Consider the following 18,929-nt stretch of genomic DNA (forward strand, 5'->3'; position numbering starts at 1 on the left):
AGCTTGGATCATGTGCTAGATTTTTTTTTCTCTTTCAAGGCTAAGTGTATGAATAGCTTGCATTTTGTTTGTCTTTTCTTCTGTCTGTGGACTGTTGGGTTGTTTCCATCCATTGGCAGTTGTGAATAAAGCCGCTGTGCCCACAGATACACAAATCTTAGATTCAAATCCTTGCTTTCTTTTGGGGATATACCCAGAAACAGTTGCCAGAGTACATAGAATAATCATCTTAATGTATTGCTAGATTAGTTTTGCTAATATTTTGTGGAAGATTTCAGTGTGTATAGTTATTCAGTATAATAGTATATGATTTTCTTATGCTTTGTTTGGCTTTGATGTAAGAGTTGTAGTGATCTCATATAGTGACTTAAGAAGTCCTCTGGCTGGGCGTTGGTGGCACACGCCTTTAATCCTAGCACTCTGGAGGCAGAGGCAGGTGGATCTCTGTGAGTTCGAGGCCAGCCTGGTTTACAGAGCGAGTTCCAGGAAAAAAAAAAAAAAAGGAAGTCCCTCTGGCTCTCTCCTTGCCCTCCCCTCTCCTTTCTCCTCTTAAGACTTTGAGATGAATTGTTGTTATTATTTTAATAACTCTAGGATTGACTGGTCAAGTCTTCTACCCCCCACTTTATTTATTTATTTATTTATTTATTTATTTATTTATTTATTGGGGGGGGGGTGAGACAGGGCTTCTCTGTGGCTTTGGAGCCTTTCCTGGAACTGGCTCTTGTAGACCAGGCTGGTCTAGAACTCATAGAGAGCCGCCTGCCTCTGCCTCCTGAGTGCTGGGACTAAAGGCGTGTGCCACTACTGCCCGGCTTACCCCCCACTTTTAAACTTTTATTTTTTATTTATTACTCCTGGAAGTATTATGGCTATTGATTTAACTTCTTTATTTATGAAAAGTATGTTTAGATTTTCTGTTTTTTTCTTGAGTCATTTTTGATAGTTCATGTGTTCCTAGAAATTTTTACTTTTCCCAGAAACTTCCACAGGGAATTCCATAGAGGCTGTACTAACTTACATCCCTCCTTTTTCCTCACATCCTTGCCAGTATTTATTATTAATTAAAAATATCTGTGCTGTGATTATAGCAGCTACATAGAGTTTGCTGCATGTCTCTCACTTTGTGAATATTAACTTTTCCTTAACATTTATGAGGTGTATTCTACTGTCATTTCTGTGTTACATACAGAGAAAACAATTGACTGAGGTTTAGGTGACGGTCACAGAGCTGGCGTATTAAGGGCTTCAAATAGAATCCTGATAGTCTGAGTCAGGGTCACAGGAAGCTCAGGCTGGCCTCAAAGTATGTAGCTAAGGATGACCTTGAACTTCTGATCCTCCTGCTCTACCTCCCAAGTGATGGTTGTATGTACACCACTACATCTCGTTTATGAGTGCTGCTGATGTAACCCAGGGCTTGGCACATTGCTAGATACCAACAGCTACAGCCTCTGTGGCCTGTCTTCGTATTACCTACAGTTTATACTGCCTCTCTTAAGTATCAGAGATACCAGCCTTGTTCCTATGTCACTGTGCTATATTCTTGCTAGAAACTATGGTGCTGGCATGGGTGGGAACACTTGTTTCTTATCTTCCCTAGTAGGACTTGGGCTTTCAGAGAAAGCATGATGTGGGGGCTCAGACTAATGGAAAGACTAACACCCCCTTCTGCAGTCATGTAGTGTACTGCAAGACTCCTGAACTGTCCCTGGGAAATTAATCGCAATCCACAACTGGAACTGTTTCTTTTATTGAGAACGGTGAGAAAGAATTGATTTTAAATGTACTTGTCTGAAAAGTTTGAAAGCAGCTCCACGGAGATTACACTTAACTTTGGGAAGTCTCTGAGATCTTATGTGGACCCTGATCTTTCATAAGTCATCCATAGAAAGGCAAACGTGGTTAATCTATGCACAGATTTTTGCTTCTTTTTGTTTATTTTCTTCACCAATGTCTTTCAGGGTCATTCAAACACACAGAAGAACATCCTTCAGGTGGATCAGAACTGTGTACGCAATTCTTACGATGTCTTCTCTTTGCTGCGGTAAGAAACTCCTTAGAGCCTCCTGGATTTGGATGGCTCTCTCTCATTGTGAGTTTGTGATGCTGCAGTGTGAGGAAATGTTGGAGCTTGAGGAGTTATTACTCAGGCTTGGCATTTTTTAGGGAAAGCTCCGTAAATTCTGTAGCTCCAGTGATTTAAGTTTATCTTCTCGACAAGTCTTTGAAAAGCCATTTCCTCTCATTGGACAGTGGGAAAGAGCAGTTGGAAGCTGGAGATCTTAAACAGAAACTGAAGTACTGGCTGGTCTGTCCTGTAGGCTGCTGAGTGAGGACATATCGGGAACTTCCCAACTATACCTTCCCCAGGAGAGTCCACCAACAGCCCTGGGCGTGGCTTAAAAGGATCATGTCTGACAGACCTTGGGAGCTTTGGAGATATCTAAGGCTCAGAGGCTTAAGTGCCTCAGCTCTCTGTATGTATATGTCTGTATATAAAATGTTTGGGATTAACTTTGAAAGATTTAAAAATTTAGCTTCACATGTGGTAGATCACCAGGAACATTTCCCAGGGGACATTTCCCCATCCAGTTAAGTGACACTCAGCCCTTGTTCACTCAACTCAGCCTGCTAGTTGAAATTTGATTTGGGTTGTGTTTTTCTAGTGTTTACCTAACACATCATAAATTTTAGACCATTACATATCCTCTATAGGTCTTCTAATGGAAGAGCCCAGAGGGTTCTCAAGAATGGTTATCTTATAAACATTATGCAAGAGGCCTTCCCTTTGCGAGCCTCGAGCCTTATATTCGATGACAGCGTTTTGTTACATGACTTGTGAAAATGACTCCAAGGGGACAGTGATTCTAGAGCAACCACATATGCATGATGACTTTTGACTTGTGTCTGAGAGGTGTCTTCACTTTGACTGCTTAGGCTATGTAACAAAACAGATAGGATTTACTAGTTGAACAGACATTCTTTTGAGTCTGCCGAATTGGGGACACAGTAAGTGTTAATAGAGTGTCCAGAATTAGTTGAAATGTAAATAAGCTGCTAAAATTTCCTGACCTGCTTTTCTTAGTAAAATGATAGAAAGAGAACATTTTCAAGACAGGTATGTTCTAAGTATGAGATTGTGTGATCTTATTAGAGGAACCAATAGAATTAAAAGAAAAAAAACCCAAACGAGAGAAAAGGGAGGCATTTGAGATAGTGCAACAGGACAGGAGGGTTTTTTAAAGGGTGCTGAAAGCTCTAAGTTATTGCAGAGAATAGGAGGTAAAGATATATGAGACTGTAGGAAGTGCTGTGAGTGGCGCCACAGGTATAGCTCAGTACCTGCCATGTGTGAGGTTCAGAGTTCAATCCCCAGTACCTCTAAAGTCCCTGTTTACCCCAGTTCATTTAACTTCTCTGGTTCTTGTGAGGGGAGAAGTACTGTTACTAAGTATATAACTTATACAATTTACAAGTGTTTCCTATTACTGTTGTGGTAACTCATTTCTGCATAACAACACAGACTCACTTTTATGTTGAGTGTATGTGGGGTGTGGTGGTGTATGCACATTGTGTGTGTGTGTGTGTGTGTGTATGGGTGTGCGCACATGAGCTCATGAATGCATGCACACAGGATGGGTATACGTACACAGAGGCCAGAGGAAGACATTGGATGTTTCACATCATCACTTTCCTCTTTACTTGCTTGAGACAGGGTCCCTCACTGAACTGTAACCTGCATCTCTGCTAGGCTGGTTGGTCAGTGAGCTCCTAGGGTCTTCCCGTGTCCATCCCCAACACTGTGGTTGGTTACAGTCCTGTTAGCCACTCCCAGACTTCACATGGACTCTCATGTACCCACCACGCCCTCTCTCCAGGCCCAAGACACAGCCTTCTGAGCCAGGTTACATGCCACCTGAATAAATCACCCTGCACCCAGGAACTCTTTAGCTGTCCCTGTCAAGGTTAGTGAACGTTGTACTGGTTCTTTCAGACAGCCTCGGGCAGCCATTGTCTGCTTTATTGAAAGCTTTGCTCTCCCTGTGGCTTTTGCTGTGGTAGATGTGGAATGATTGCTGGGAAACTTGTGTTTCTCTCAGACTGCATTTCTTTGTTCTTTTCCCTACTCAGTTAACATTGTCCCCGAATGGGGATATTTTTAAAAATATATTTTCTTTTCCTGGTTCTTCTTGATATATAACATGTTTGCTACTTGGTCTGTAATTAGAAAACAAATACAGCTGGGCATGGTGGTATGCGCCTGTAATCCTGGCTGGCACTTAGGCAGTGTAGGCAGGTGGATCAGATAATCATTTTTGGCTACATGTCGAATTCAAGGCCAGCCTGGGCTACTTGAGACTCTGTCTCCAACAACAGCAACAGCAACAGCCACAGTGTCTGCATTCGTTACTAGCCCTTAGCTCCAGAGTGAGAACCTTAGTCTCCTAATGGTGTTATTTAGGAGTATATTCTAATTAATAACTTGTACAGGATGGGAGGTATAGGTGGTACTCACCTGCCCTAACACTGAGGTAAGGTGGTTTCAAAGTTGAGGCCAACCTGGGCTACATAGTAAGTTTCACTGAACTATGCAGAGACCTTGTCTCAAAATTAAAAATATATCTTTCACTGTATTGTTGTGTTCCTAGGACGCACAGTTTTGTTGTGCTTTTTGCTTGTGTCATGGAAAACTAGGGAATCTTAGTGAGTTTGGAACACGTAGATCAGGGTGTGCGTCGAAGCTACATACTTGTGATAGGAGTTTATGGTTTTGTAGGAAAGCACCTAGTGGTGCTTTGACTCAACTGGAAACCTAGGCTAATTAACACCCTGCAGGAGAAGCTGCGGGTTCCAGAGCCCTTCAGTGTGGGGTGAGACGGTTAGAACACTCTCAGGTTGACGATTTGTTTTCCAGTGAACAATTAGGAGGCATTTTGCTCTTGTGTTTCATTCTTTGGGATGTTCACCACAAGGTGTCAATGTTGTTCTTTAACTGACATTTGAAATGCCATTTACTTTCCAGTTTGGGGTGAGCAAACTGGCAGGAGGGTTTCAGTGATACATGCAAATTGGTATTATGAAATGCTATTGAATAAGCAGTTGTCTAAATCTAGTCTTTCTGGTTTCAGGGGCACAGGGTCATTAGATAATGGGGTGGGGAGCTCTGGGTTTGTTGCTATTGTTGCCTTTAGTTTTTTTTTTTTTTTTTTTTTTTTTTTTGTGGTAGGTGAGTTACTGAATGGTTGTAAGAGAGGAGAGGGGGGTATGGTGAGTTATATAGTTAAGAATTTTAGCCCTGCTGTCATTGTGGGATAGACTTGGGGTGAGACTGCTGTCAGGGGTCACTTCTAATCCTGCTTCCTTCTGAGGGTAAAAGATTGTTTGGGGTGTCATCCTCACCCCACCCCCTCACCTTTCTAAAGAGGGGTGTTGTAGTGCCGCAGGCTTTCAGCCTACTCACTCTTTTCTCTCTCCTCCTTGGAGATAGATGCCTTGCTTTTTCCAGGTTAATTTATCCAGAACAATGGTAAGACAGTCACTGGCTGTGGCTCTGCCTGGTCCCTGGTACTGAAAGTGCCGTTATGGTGGTAGACTGGTGCAGGGCTTTTGTAGGCTTCTTACCTTTGTTGCTTCAGCCTGGTCCTGTAAATGGGTATGGTATTTGTCTCGTACGATTAACAATATTGGGAGGGTGAACTAGGAGAGGTCAGTGAAATCCCTAAGACAGTCTGGGGCACCTGGTGGGTGACAGCCTTCTCTCTACTCTGCTCTCCTCTCCGATGCCAGAGTTCTCAGCCTAAGCCACTGACTTTTCAACATAGCATCATTTCCCCCATTGCCTTCATGCCATTCCTATGCTCACTTCTGCCTCCAAACTGAGCTGTGTCCATCCTGGCCACTCGTAGTCTCTGCTCATGAAGGTTGCTTGGAGGAGGGATTCTTCACCTGACCACGTTGCCCATTGTTGTCTGAGGATCCTGTACCACCGACTCTGCAGGATTGTTTTCCTGTCAGCGCTGCTCTGATATCACAGCTTCAGCCAGCTTGTCCAAATGCTAGAAGCCTCCAGTTAGATCCCTAGTTTCAGCATTTCTCTTGGATCCATAGTCCTGTGCCCCTCTCCCCCAACCCCCCAGGGCTTGTTGGGTATTTGTAGACCTTGAGGAGCCTCAACTCCAACATGGCCAGGTTCCCTCATCGGCTTCACATTCCTTCTGCCTCTTCCCTTCCTCTTCTCTGGGGTTTGCACCACTCCAGTCACCCAGGCTCTAGAAATCGTAGTTATTTTTGTTTCCCCACTCTCCTGCCTCCACTGGAGGCTCTGAGTCCTCTCAAGTCTTTGTGCATGTGTCACCCTCCCCTGTTCTGCTGTTTTCCTGGGCTGTTTCTTCTTCTTCTCCTAATAGCCCCTTTACTCCAGCTTTTCTCATATGGCATTGGTAGCTGTGTTTTATTGAACATTTTACAATAATACAACCTGGGTGGTTAGAGAATGGCTCAGTGGTTAGGAGCACTTACTGCTTTTGCAGAGGACCCAGGTTTTATTTCCAGCACCCACATGGTGGCTCACTGCCAACCATCTGTAACTCAGTTCTAGGTAATTCACGGCCACTTTTGACCTTCATGGGCTCCTACACACATGGTGCACATATATATGCTCAGGCATGCAGGCGTAAAATAAATACATCTTAAAAAGAGCTGAATCAGGTGTGCTGGGATTAAAGGTGTGCACCACTTTGCCTGGCCCAGTGTGGACGATGATGATACAACTCTTCTTCCATACAATGTCCCTTATGTGGTAAAACCCTGTTCCTTTCCCATTTTATAGATGAGGAAGTTGAAAGACAAAACAGTTAGTAACTTACCCATGGTCACACAGCTGCTTAGTGTGAGAGCCTGTCTTCAAGCGCAGGTGTTCCAGGCCTAGACTCCATCTGCAGTCAGTGTGTCTTACCTCTTTTCAGTCCCGTCCGTGTGCTACTTTAGTACCAGTCGCCTACCACCTTGCTGCCAGAGCAATCTGTCAAAAGGTGCATCGGTTTGGTCCCTTTGGACTTAGAAATTATTGAGCCATTATGTGCAGGATGAAGCTCACACTACCTGTGGTATTCAAAGGCCATTGAGAGCACACCTCCTTGGAACTATTGTCTTATATCCAGCTTGCCCCACTGCTCTGTAATTAATAGCTGTCATTTACGGAGCACTTACTGAGTTGAAGTTGGCCCTTCACCTTTCTTCTCAACACCCCCACACTGGGAGCTCCCCATTTGATTGATCTTTGTATTAGCCCCGGCACGCAGGTATCATATGTATGCAGAAGGTTGTCTTATCAGCACTGTTTCTCAGCACACAAATTAACAGCTTTCATTATGACATTTTCATTTTTACTTAGTTTTGGTCAATCCCCCTCCCACCTCCTACCAGCTCCTCTCCCCATCTCCACCCTCCTAGGACCTGCCCAGTTCCCAGTATCCTCCTACCCACTTTCAGTCACGTGTTCTCTCACCTGTCCCATCACACTTCCTTAAAACCTCTTCCCCTTTCCTGGGACTTTCTAGTTTTTCACCTAATGAGTCCCCGGACATAAATGTTGTTTCCACTGACCGTTATCTCGCTCTTCTTCAGGCTACAGCAGCAGGCTCCATCATTTTAGTTACTGTTTGCAGATGGCAAAATGAGAGCTGTGGAAAATGTGCTAGGTAGGTATCAAGTGTCGCCAGACCCAGGGCCTGTGCTGCCCCTCTTCTCTCTGCCCTGCTCCCCTGGTGGCTTCTAACCTTTCTCTTTTCTGTAGGTTTTTCTGAAAGGCCCTCGTTTGGCTCTCTAGAGGCAAATTCCCTCCCCTCCTTGGTGGAGAACACTTTCTTCATCTATCAGCTTTCTATTTTAGAAAGGACTGGCTGTGCAGTGGCAAATAAGCTCTTCCGTGAGTGATTTTAGAGGACGTGGGACAAAAGCGTAAGAGTCAGGCTTTAAATGTGGACTCTACTCTCAGCCCTTCGGTGTGGAGAGAGCTTTGTTTCCTTTCTCTATTCACCTTGTTGTCTCTGAGGGGTCAATGACAGCTACAGACAGCTAAGAGCTCCTTGTTGTGCTCATTTCCAGTCATCTGGCGGAGGATGGAGGGGTTGTATTAAGATACACACACTGACAGCAAGAAGCAAACATTGGTAATTTGCTCTCTGTGATTCTTAAATAGTCTTGCTTTACAATATCATGGAAAAGGAGCCTGGTGGTCACCACGTCAGCCCTTAGGGAGGCAGACACAACAACCCAGGTGGCTTCCTCCCTCCTGAACGCACTCATCTTCATATCGCACCCCTGACTCACGTCATTGAATTGATGGCATTTGCATTTGAGTACAGCGGAAAGGCTTATCCAGGTCCATGGCTGAGTGCTAAAGCAGGTTTGATAACCACTGTCCAGGTTCCAATATGTGTGCATTTTCTCATCAGGCCTCATGGTTGTTAAGTGTCAATGGAAAAGGGAGAGTAGAGACATAGAATACATTTTAGCAAGATTCTCAATCAGAATATAAAGTTTTGGTACTCCATACAAGTGTGATTTGTAGTTATCTATAATGACATATTTCTTCTATTTTTAATTTTTCCCTCTTCTCTCTACATAATACAGATGTATCTGTGCTTGTATATATATTCAGAGAGGCACACACATCATAACAATAGGATCTTAATAAATGTTAGTGTAATTTTAGGTGTTACCCCCTTTACTTTTGGCTTTTCTTCTTTTTAAACTCCCTTTTCCCATTCCTTGCCAGAAAGCCACCCAAACACAGAACACATATGATCCCCAGTCACACGTCGCTGTCAGCAACCTCTAGTCTCATCCGTAGCTGTCTGTATTTTTCCCAAGCCCTGTCTGTATATGTCATCGATGTTATGTGTGAATATGGTTTTAATTACTGATTTACAAAATTGGGATGGAAAGTGTATACAGTAATGATTCTGCATCTTTGTTTTCTTCCTCAACATTGCATATGCAGACTCCTCCAGTTCATTCTTTTAAGATTTAATAACAGTCCCTGGTGGAGCTCAACCACATTTATTCCACCATTACCCCCTTTTTTTATTTTTACATGTACTTAGATTTAAAACTTTTCTTTTGCAACCCAAGGATCAAGGAATGAAATATTTAAAAGGTTACTTTAAAATACCATTACAACTTTTCAAGTATCAGTCACTTAAAACAAAATGATATGTAAATATAATTTTGTGGACATGGTTTGTCATACTTACTCTATATGATGCTGTTTGCTGACTTTTCCTGTTCTCTAATCTCCTTCCATCCTTTCAGCCCTCCTGTCCCCGCCCAGTCCCTTCCCCAGATTTGTGACTTTGGTTTTGTTTTGTAAATATTTTAGTATAACCAGAGTCATCTCTGTAACCTTTGTATTGAAATTATCCCCTGGAGCCTGCAGGGGTCACCAGTGGGCACAGTGACATACCCACCACCTTTGATAGACATTTACTATTTTTACCCTGATTCTAGTTTTTAATGTTTGCTTTGCCATTGTGTTCATTGCTAGAGAGAGAGAAAGAGAGAGAGAGAGAGAGAGAGGGAGAGAGAGAGAGAATCTCTGTGTATGAGTATATGTATGATATAATATATATACACTTTTAGTTTTAGATACTTTATTTCTGTATTAGAATCTTAGGAGTGGGGTTTCTTTTAATGATTTATTTATTTTTATTTTATGTGCATTGGTGTTTTGTCTGCATGTATGTCTGTGTGAGGGGATTGGATTCCTTGGAGGTAGAGTTACAAACAGTTGTGAGCTGCCATGTAGGTGCTAGGAACTGAGCTCATGTCCTCTGAAAGAGCAACCAGTGTTCTTAACTGCTGAGCCATCAATGTTGCCAGCCCCATTAATGGAAATTTTTGATTAATTGAATTTTCATATTAACTTTGGGAGAACTATCATTCTTATTTAGTATTACCATCTAAGATATGTTTTTATGTTGCCCCTTTTGCTCATATTTCATTTCTTCAGTAACATTTTGTGGTTTTCTTCATGTGATCATTTGCCTTTATATTAAATTTACTCTCAAGTATGTTAGAGAATTTTGGATATTATTTTATTTTATATAAAATAGCCACTCATTTGGATGAAAATATTCCTATTTTAACTTTAACTTTCATTTCTGTTCTTGAGTGCATATTGCTTTCAAAGGGAAAAGCTATAATTTTAAGGAAATCTTATACTCAGTTACTATATACAGTTATTCATCTTATTCATCTCCTTCCCAACCTTTTCCCTGCATGCATTGCTAGGCATGGCTTCTTGTTTTCTGAGGAAAGTTCTTTCTTGGTTTCCTTGGTATTGTCAAGAAAGGCTATGAAAGGATACACATGGAGACCATGGTGGTACCTGTGATGCCAGCATGTGGGAAGCTGAGGCAGGAGGAGCTCTAGTTTATTGGGTGTTCATAGAGAGTAGAAACATAGGGTTAATCACATGAGTTGTTCCAAAGCCCTGTGGAGGATCCTTGGCTTAGCATAAAAATTAATTTTCAAATGTTATCACATGATGAATGAAGATGAAGATGAGCGTGAAGAGATGAACAGCATTGTTGGCAAGCAAAGTCTGTGGATGGTCTTTTGCCTGAGACATGCTCTCTATATCTGCCCGAGTGCACCCACCCCAGCTTGGATCCACAGGGTGACTTGATTAAGGCGACTTTGTTTAAGATGTCACTGTGAATTAAAGCTTCACCATCACACCCCTCATGGCTGTCTTGTAACTCCATTCTTGCTGTGCCAGGCATGTTCTAAGGCAGCTTTCCAAGGGTTAGTGATTTCACCCTCATGTTTGTGCCAATGAAAATAACCAGTTACCATTAAACATCCACCCCACCCATAACTTGATTTTTTACATCCAGTTTTATTAAGAGAATGTATTAGAGTTCTTGAAAGATTTAATACCTTGTCCACATCAGGATATCACGGTGGCCCTGGTACCACCTTTGTTCTAAAGGTGACGGTTTCACCTTTGAAGAAAATCAGAGTTTAACATGTTATCTGTTGACAGTGAGTTTATAATAACCTTGTTCCTGCAATTGGCTCTTTATGACTGGAAACACTCTATTAACATGAGAAGCCAAGTTCTACTTTGGGGACTTAGATTCTAGAGAACAGATTAACAGGTCTAGCAAGCAAACAGTCTTTCATTCATTAAAAGTTAGTATTAATTTCTAAATGTTTTATGATCTAGACATATCTTTCCCTGCAATAGACCTGTACAGAGGTCAAGGAAGGAAAGTAGTATCTGAGCAAAAGTATGGACAGTATTCAGTGCTAATATTTTTTATATACCTTTATTTAAAAAAATGTTTCGTGGTGTGTGTGTGTGTGTGTGTGTGTGTGTGTTTAATTTTGTTAGAGTGCCTATATGTGTACCATGTGCCTACCTGGTGTCCAGAGATGCCAGAAGAGGGCATCAGAAGTCCTGGAACTAGAGTTACAGATGCCATGTGGGTGCTGGGGACCAAAAGTAGGTCTTCTGCAAGAGCAGCAAGCACTCTTAGCTGCTGAGCCATCTCTTTAGCTTCTGCATACACATTTTTATAGTTCCACAATAGACATGCTGCTGTTATAATTCTGACACTGTGGTCCCTTAGTGCCCTTCCCTGGCTGTTCTCGGGCTCCTCTCCCTTGCATTCACTGTGGAGATAAGATGGTTTTTGCACAGGTGTTCTTTTTTCTGAGATTCTTTGATTCTAATGACAGAGTCAGATCTGAGCCTCAGAGTGGAACTGGCAACTGGAGCGTGGAGCTCACAAAGACTTTGGAGGAAGCCAAGAAGTTGACTCAGCAGCATTTAAGAAGGAGCTAATATTGGGTTACGGTGCATTAATGAAAATATATTGTCCAGATTAGGTGGGATAATGGCTGTTTGGACTTCGAGTTCATTAGATCATATTTGGAATATTCCAGTTGAGTGCTGGTTTACTTGATGAGAAAAAGCCAGGGGAGGTGGCCAGCACATGGCTATTTTAGAACATTTTAGGACTAGTTGGAATAAGGGACATTTAGCCTGGAGAAGGGACAACTTTGGAGATATTCTTGCTGTCTTTAAGCAGTTATTTGATTAATTTGGTGAATAACAATAAAATCCATGTCTGTTAAGCAAGCACTCTCTTCCAGGGAAGTCATTATGTTCTTTGTGTTATTTACTCTGCACAGGGGACACCCTCCCCCCTCCCCTCTCCCTGCCTCCCTCCTTGCCTCCCTTCCTACCTCCCTTCACCCTCATTCTCTCATCTTTAGGTCTCAGGAAACTGAGATCCAGTATTGGGAATTGACCCACCAAAGGTGGCACTGGGTCAGAGACAAAGGCTTATGATTTCATTTTCTTTCTTTCTTCCTACACTGCTTACATTGGTAGGTTTTTTGAGCTCTTTCTGAAGGGATACAACTTGGAAGCCAAAAATTACAGGCGAGGTATGCTGTCCCTGAGAAAGAGCGTTGTGATGCCCACACATACTGATGTCTGAGGTGTACCAGATCCTGCCTTTGAAAGACAAAATAACAAGTTGTGTCTTCACAGAGGTTACATTCCAATGGGATATTAAAAACCAAACAAACAACTTTTGGGTAGTTTTTATTTTTTCCCTGGTGGTAGTCAGTGATGAGAAGCAAAGCTAGGGCAGGGGGTGGGACATGCAGAGGATGGTTGAATAAGGTATTTCAGTTCAGGGAGGACTGCACCAAGAAAAAAATATTTGAATAAAAAAGACTTAAAAGATAAGGCAGCAAGCCGAGTGGGCATCTGGAGGAAGAACATTCCAGAGAGGAGAGATCACAGGTATCAAAGCCCCCGGTGTGGGAAGGAGTTTGGTTTCAAGAACAGCTCCAGCTAGGAGGTCAGTCTTACTTGAATACAATGAACAGAGTTGGCAAAGGCCAGATCTTTTCATAGGTTTTTAGATCCCCTACCCTCATGCACAATATGAAGCTTGTTCGAGAACCCGTGAGCAAAAGAATAGTGTGATCTGAATTACTTAAAGAAAATGATTTCTGACTTGGGGGTGTAGCTCAATGGTAGTGCATGTAGTAGCATGTTCAAGGCCCTGGATTTGACTCTAGTGCCATAGAATAAAACACATGGACAAGATAAGAAAATAAGAAAAAGCAAGTGACTGTGGCATGGTGAGTCAGCAGGTGATGGCACAGAGACAAGAGAGATCCCTGAAGACATTTGCTGCAGTAGCCTCTGCAGGAGGTGAGAGTGGCATAGTGGCAGTTGGGGTAAGAAGAAAGTATTCAGATGCTAACATGTTTTTCAAGACAGCTAACTAGATTGCTGATGGACTAGATGGAGGTGTGTGATGGAGAAATTGGACTTAGGGATAAGTATTTGCCCCAAGTAACTAGGTGAATTGTGGTATGATGAAAATAAATGCTTCAAGATGCCTTGGTGGGCTAGGCATTGACAGGAAATCAAGAGTATGTTCATAACATGTTAAGGTGGAGATACCAACAAGGCTGTTTTATATATCTATATATTACAATATACATATAAAATATGTATATATATTTGATCTCAGGAACCAGTTGATGCCTGATATATAAATTAGGCATTGTATCAGTGGAGTTAACATAAACCACTCCCTGGGAAGTGAATATTTGTTAATTGTCTCAGGGCCAGGGTAGTAAGTCAGAAGCTGCTATGAAGCTCTAGGAACGTGTTAACGTTGCTTTTCCAGACCAACCCTTTGTAGCTCTGAAGCAGCTGCTGGTGAAATGGTCACTCCACTCTCCATGCCTGAAAGAGGAAACTGTCCTGCAAAAACTCAGGCCTGAGGGGCCAGCCAGAAGGACAACCTCCACCAAAGCCCCCAGGTTCTGCTTAAGGGGCCCTAACATTTATCAAAAAAGCTGGGCTGATGAGGTCAGGGGAATCTAGAACAGTGTGTTCCAGAAGTGTCTGTAAGTTGAGTGTTTTGAAGCATGGGACCAATTGAATGCCAATCCTCGTCACATTCAGTGATGGGAGAGTGATGCTTTCTCCTCCGATTGAGTCGGTTTTTCAGTAGGGTCATTTGGCAGGTGAGAATGGTGGAGGAAATGTGAACATTTGAGAACAGGGACAGAAAGGGAATTAGCTCTCTAGGATTGCAGAACAGCTGGACCAAACCTTTCCCAGTTTTACCCTCGGTTGGTTTCAGCTGGGGACCAGGATATAAAGTTCCTGTGCCCTGTCCCTGTAGTTTCCAAATCACTAGGTCTATGGTGGAGCCTCAGGATTTGCATTTCCAACTGTATAATCATGACAGCCCAGGGAGCATGCTTGGGCTGTGCAGTTAGAGAGAGATTTTTCTGTGTGCTGGATATATTTTTCCTGTGGTATTTAACTTCTTGGGTCCAGAGAATTGATGTCTTGCCAGTGTGAGTTCAAGGGCCAGAAGAAAGGGCTGAAGAAGGGATTTACGACAGTACATCTTGGGACTGAGCTGATTGAGAGAGAAATGAGGACAATAAAGGAAGCGGTATTGGGACCGATAGATTAGATTTCTGGTGATGATGACAAGATGGTGGAGTGGAATACTGCAGGTGTCTGGAAATGTGAAGGTGGATAATATGAGAATGAGATTAAAGACATTTAGGTTGAAGGTATTACTATGAAAATATGGGAATAAATGGGTGAACTGCATGGAGGTGAAGAGTCAGAGAGGTGGGAATACTGCATATGTCTTCTACATGATGTAGATGGCATCAAGAGTAATGACAGATGGAGAGAGGAGAGAGTCGGGGGTGCTGAAATTTACCATGCCTAAGCTAGAATCACCACTGGAGGACTATCGGTAATAACAGTAAGCAAGGAAACTGCCACAACCAAATATTATCCCCAGTGAAGGGCCTGAGAAGAGCTTTTAGGGAGTGGAGGAATTCAGTAGTCTGGAAAATGGCAGATACATGAGGGAGCCACCTTCGTCTCCAAGCTCACTGTTCTGTAGGCCACGGGAGAAGACATTGAAACCAATTTGAGATATCCTGCTCTTACTCAGTTCTCAGACAGCCATCTAACAGAAGGGGCCCCCATCCTTACTAGTTGGGACACGGAGCCTGAAAGCCACTGTGTGTGAGCGAATGAGTCCATGGAAGATAACAAGTGACGCAGTACGGTTAGTTTGTACACAGAGAGATGATGCGTGCTCTGGAGGAAAGTATGAGCTCCCTGCTGCTGGGCAAGCATTTGCCCTCCACAGGCTGTTGCTGACAATTCAGTAAGTGGTGTGGGGAGAAAACCAAAACATGGTAAAACAGTGACACACACTCTTGGCTATATAGCTCATTGTATGTTATATTTCTCCTCAATGTGATTATTAAGGTGGTTATTACTTTTTCAGTGTGCTGATAATTCATCATTCCCAGTGTCACATGAGGCAATTTGGGTACAAAGAAATAGAAAGGCAGTCTTGGCTTTCATGGGATCTAGGTGTGTGGGGTGGAGATCATGATTTTGTCTGCAGAGCTCACTGTCCTACATGGTGGTGCATCTTCCCACAAAAACCTTTCAGCCTGTTGAGCCCCTGGAGAGAAGGAGCACTCTGGGGTCTGCCTGTCACTTCTCACCATGGCATGCTCAACACAGGGCCTCTTTCCAGGTAGCCTCTGCTCTGCAGTGTTAGCCTCTGGGGTGGACCTCTTTGCTCGCTTTTCAAGATCTTCAAGCTTGAACTGTTTTATCAGTTCAGAGTTAGCTGGGCAAGGATTAGATGGTCAGATTTGTATTTTAAAAGTGTTCTCTTAACCTCGTCTTTTGTCAAAGAGCCTGGTGGCAAAGAGAATTGTTGGTCCGGCAGAGGGCTGTAGGGTTTCTGTGAGGCGTGACTACTTAGCAGAATTTCTTTGAAAATACGCTCTTTTGTTTAAAGTGAAAGGGTTGTTTGTTGGTCATGTTTTGCTGGCTAGTTTCCAGTAGGATTTAGGCACTGATTTCTTGCAGTGCTGGAGTAAGCATCCTGAGTCTGATGTTATGACAAATTACCTTTTTTTTATTTTGTGGTTTAAAAAAAAAAAAGGCTTGTTCTTATTTTACAGAATTAGCTTGAAACTTCATCAGAATGTTGCCGTTAGTGCCAAATGCATTTTCTGATATTGAAAAAAAATTTTGAATCAGCATTATGTAGAAAATTGCTAGGATAGAGCACATTTTCATATATTTCATGCTTGATTAGTTATCTCTTCTATTAGTATGATACAATTACTACAATTAGTGAACCAAAATTGACATGTTACTAACTAAAGCCCATACTTTACTCAGATGTCATCGTCCTGGCCATCACAGCATGTCTAGTCATTATGTTTCCCTAAGCTCCTCTTGACTGTCAGTTTCTAAGATCCCTGGTATTGATGACCCTGACAGATCTGAGTATTTTGTAGAAAGTCTCACTGGAGATGTCTGATGTTTCTGTCATTATTAAGTTGGGTTTATAAGTTTCCTAGCACTTTGTCATGATCAATCATGATTTTAATTATGAGAAAGCATACAATATTAACAATCAAGAACCTTGTTATATAGTATCCTTATGATCCATGGAGTATAGGTTGTGTGACACTGTAGTTGAGAATTCAAGGATTAGGGTCCAGTAATCCAGAAAAAGAATACTGATCAGTTATTTGTAATTCAATGTCACTAGCAATGAAGTTTTATTAGGTTCCTGCTGTTAGTAGGGGCCTGTGTTGTCTCTGTCAGTCCTTCCTTTCTGTTCTGGGAAGCCCTCCCCAAGCAAAGGAGCAGAGAGCCCTGCTTCATGAGGAACCACCCCAGGGTACATTCGGCCAGTGGGACTCTGGAAGGAGACTGGCTTAACAGGTGGGTTTAAGACTCATGGAGCCCTATATTTAAATCTTGATCTCAGCTTGCACTGTTACTTTGGGCTTTAATGTTGTTGAGGAAGATGGGGGAAGTACCATGTTACAAGTAGTGTGTAAATTAGTCTTCTGTTTCCATGACAAAATACACAAGACCAAGTAGCTTGAGGGAGAGAAAAAGCTATTTTTGGTTTTTAGTTTCAGTCCATAGCCAGCGTGTACAGCATCACTGTGGGCCTGAGGTAGGGCACTTCAACATCATGACTTGGAGCTGTAGAGAAAGCTTTTCACCTTACTGTGGCTAGGAGGTGAGGTTACAGGGGAAGTGGCTTTTCTTTGCTTTTATCACTACCTGAAGACTATGGCGTGGTGCCATACACTGTCAGGGTGTGTCTCCCCTCACCTAATCCTTCCTGGAAACATATTCACTGACACCCAGGTTTGCTTTACTAATCTCTTAGGAGCTTCTCAGTTGAATCAAGTTGACAGTCAAGATGATCTCAGGCCCTCCCCTTGTCAATGTACACTCCCAAATATCTCCTTAAACCATAGTATTCTGCCTCCAAAAGGCTCATACCCATAGCATAACACAAAATGCATCAGCTCATCTCCAAAGGCTCCTATGCCTTTAACAGCCTCTGTATTGTGCAGAAGTTCTGAGTCCAAAGTTTCCTCTGAGACTCACGGTGATTGCTTTTAGCTGTGGTGTGTTGTGAAATAAAAAGACAAGTCACGTGCTTCCAGGATACAGTGTCATGGTGTACATGTTCTCATTCCAAAAGGGAAGGATAGGTAAACAGTAACACAAGGCAGGATTGGACCAAAGCAAGCCAGATAGCCATCAGTCACTGAATCCTGTAGCTCCATGTCCAGCGTCTGGGACTCGTGATGGTGTGTGATGGGAACTCCCAAGGGCTCAGCAGTACTGCTGCTATCACTATCCCACCACTTGCAGTGCCCAAGGCGATGCTCATTACCTGCACCCTTCCTCAGCTGACATTCCATGTTCCTGTCATCTCTAATTTCCTAGAGTCTCCGTTGTGTCTTCAGTTTCACTATTACAGCTTCACACATCACCACCTTGGGAATCCTCACCCTGCTACATACCGCCTGACCTCCTAGGTCTTCCTTTGAAGTCTGGATACAAGCCTCTCTGAGCTTCTTAACTCTTATTCTATATGGATGCATGACAAGGACATAATGATGATGTCAACGTTGGCTGATAGTTTGAACAGTAGCCTAGACCCCTTTCACCATGACTATAGCAATGCCTAGATGGCTGGACACAGGCAAGCACTTCCCTAGATAGCTAGATGGCCCCAAGACAGCAGCAGTCTATTCAAAGTGAAGTTGTTTTAGTTTTTGGTTCTGGGGATTAAACCTAGGGCGTTTCATATGCTAGGCAAGCGCTCTGCCACGGAACTGTGTTCCTAGCCTTCAGAGTCTTTTTGGATTAGTTAAAATTGTTTCATCCTGTGTGCAGGATCTAGCCAAATTCTTGGATGTCGTTAAGGCATTTTTCCTAATGTCCAAATGGAATATGGCTTCTTTTCAGTGGCCCTAGCCATGTCTTCCTCAACTTTATGCTCTGTTTATGAGCAAACTGCAAGTTTTTCAGATCCATTTGCTCTGCCTTTTGCCACCAGTTCTCACTATAAACTTGGATAAATCTGACAGTAGTGACAATGCCAAAGCCTGAATGATGAGCTGACTGGGTTTCCCTTGCCTTATTAATCTGTTACCTATGAATTTAGCCTAAGAGTCTCAGGACCCCGACAAAGTGTAGCCCAGTTCTTTTTAACAATATGATATCGAATGGCCTCTAGTTCAGTTCCCAGTAGTCCTGTTCCCATCTGGAACCCCTGTCTGAAAGTTCTGCTTACACCACTCTGTGCTCACTCACTTATCTAAGCCTTTCCAGCAAGCCAGCTCTAAAGGCTTACAGAATGATGTGATCAGGGTTAGTCACAGCAATGCCCCTACTCCCAGTATTAATCTTTGGTCTTAGTTTTTCCATTGCTGTGACCAAATAACTGAGAGAAAATGTTGAAGGGTAGAAAGATTTATTTTGGTTTATGGGGTTCAGA

At 42.8% G+C, this 18,929-nt stretch overlaps 1 protein-coding gene across 4 annotated transcripts in view; it reads left to right on the forward strand.

The window, feature by feature from the left end:
* Uvrag (UV radiation resistance associated) overlaps positions 1 to 18,929 on the forward strand; it is a 253,318-nt gene that overhangs the window by 68,600 nt on the left and 165,789 nt on the right. For all 4 annotated transcript variants that reach the window (XM_027407741.2, XM_035442366.1, XM_027407740.1 and 1 more), the window contains one exon: positions 1,965 to 2,047. In XM_027407741.2, coding sequence (XP_027263542.1) covers positions 1,965 to 2,047 — 83 coding nt within the window. The remainder of the gene's footprint in view (positions 1 to 1,964; positions 2,048 to 18,929) is intronic.

This window comes from Cricetulus griseus, chromosome 3 (assembly GCF_003668045.3).
Source record: "Cricetulus griseus strain 17A/GY chromosome 3, alternate assembly CriGri-PICRH-1.0, whole genome shotgun sequence".
NCBI lineage: Eukaryota > Metazoa > Chordata > Mammalia > Rodentia > Cricetidae > Cricetulus > Cricetulus griseus.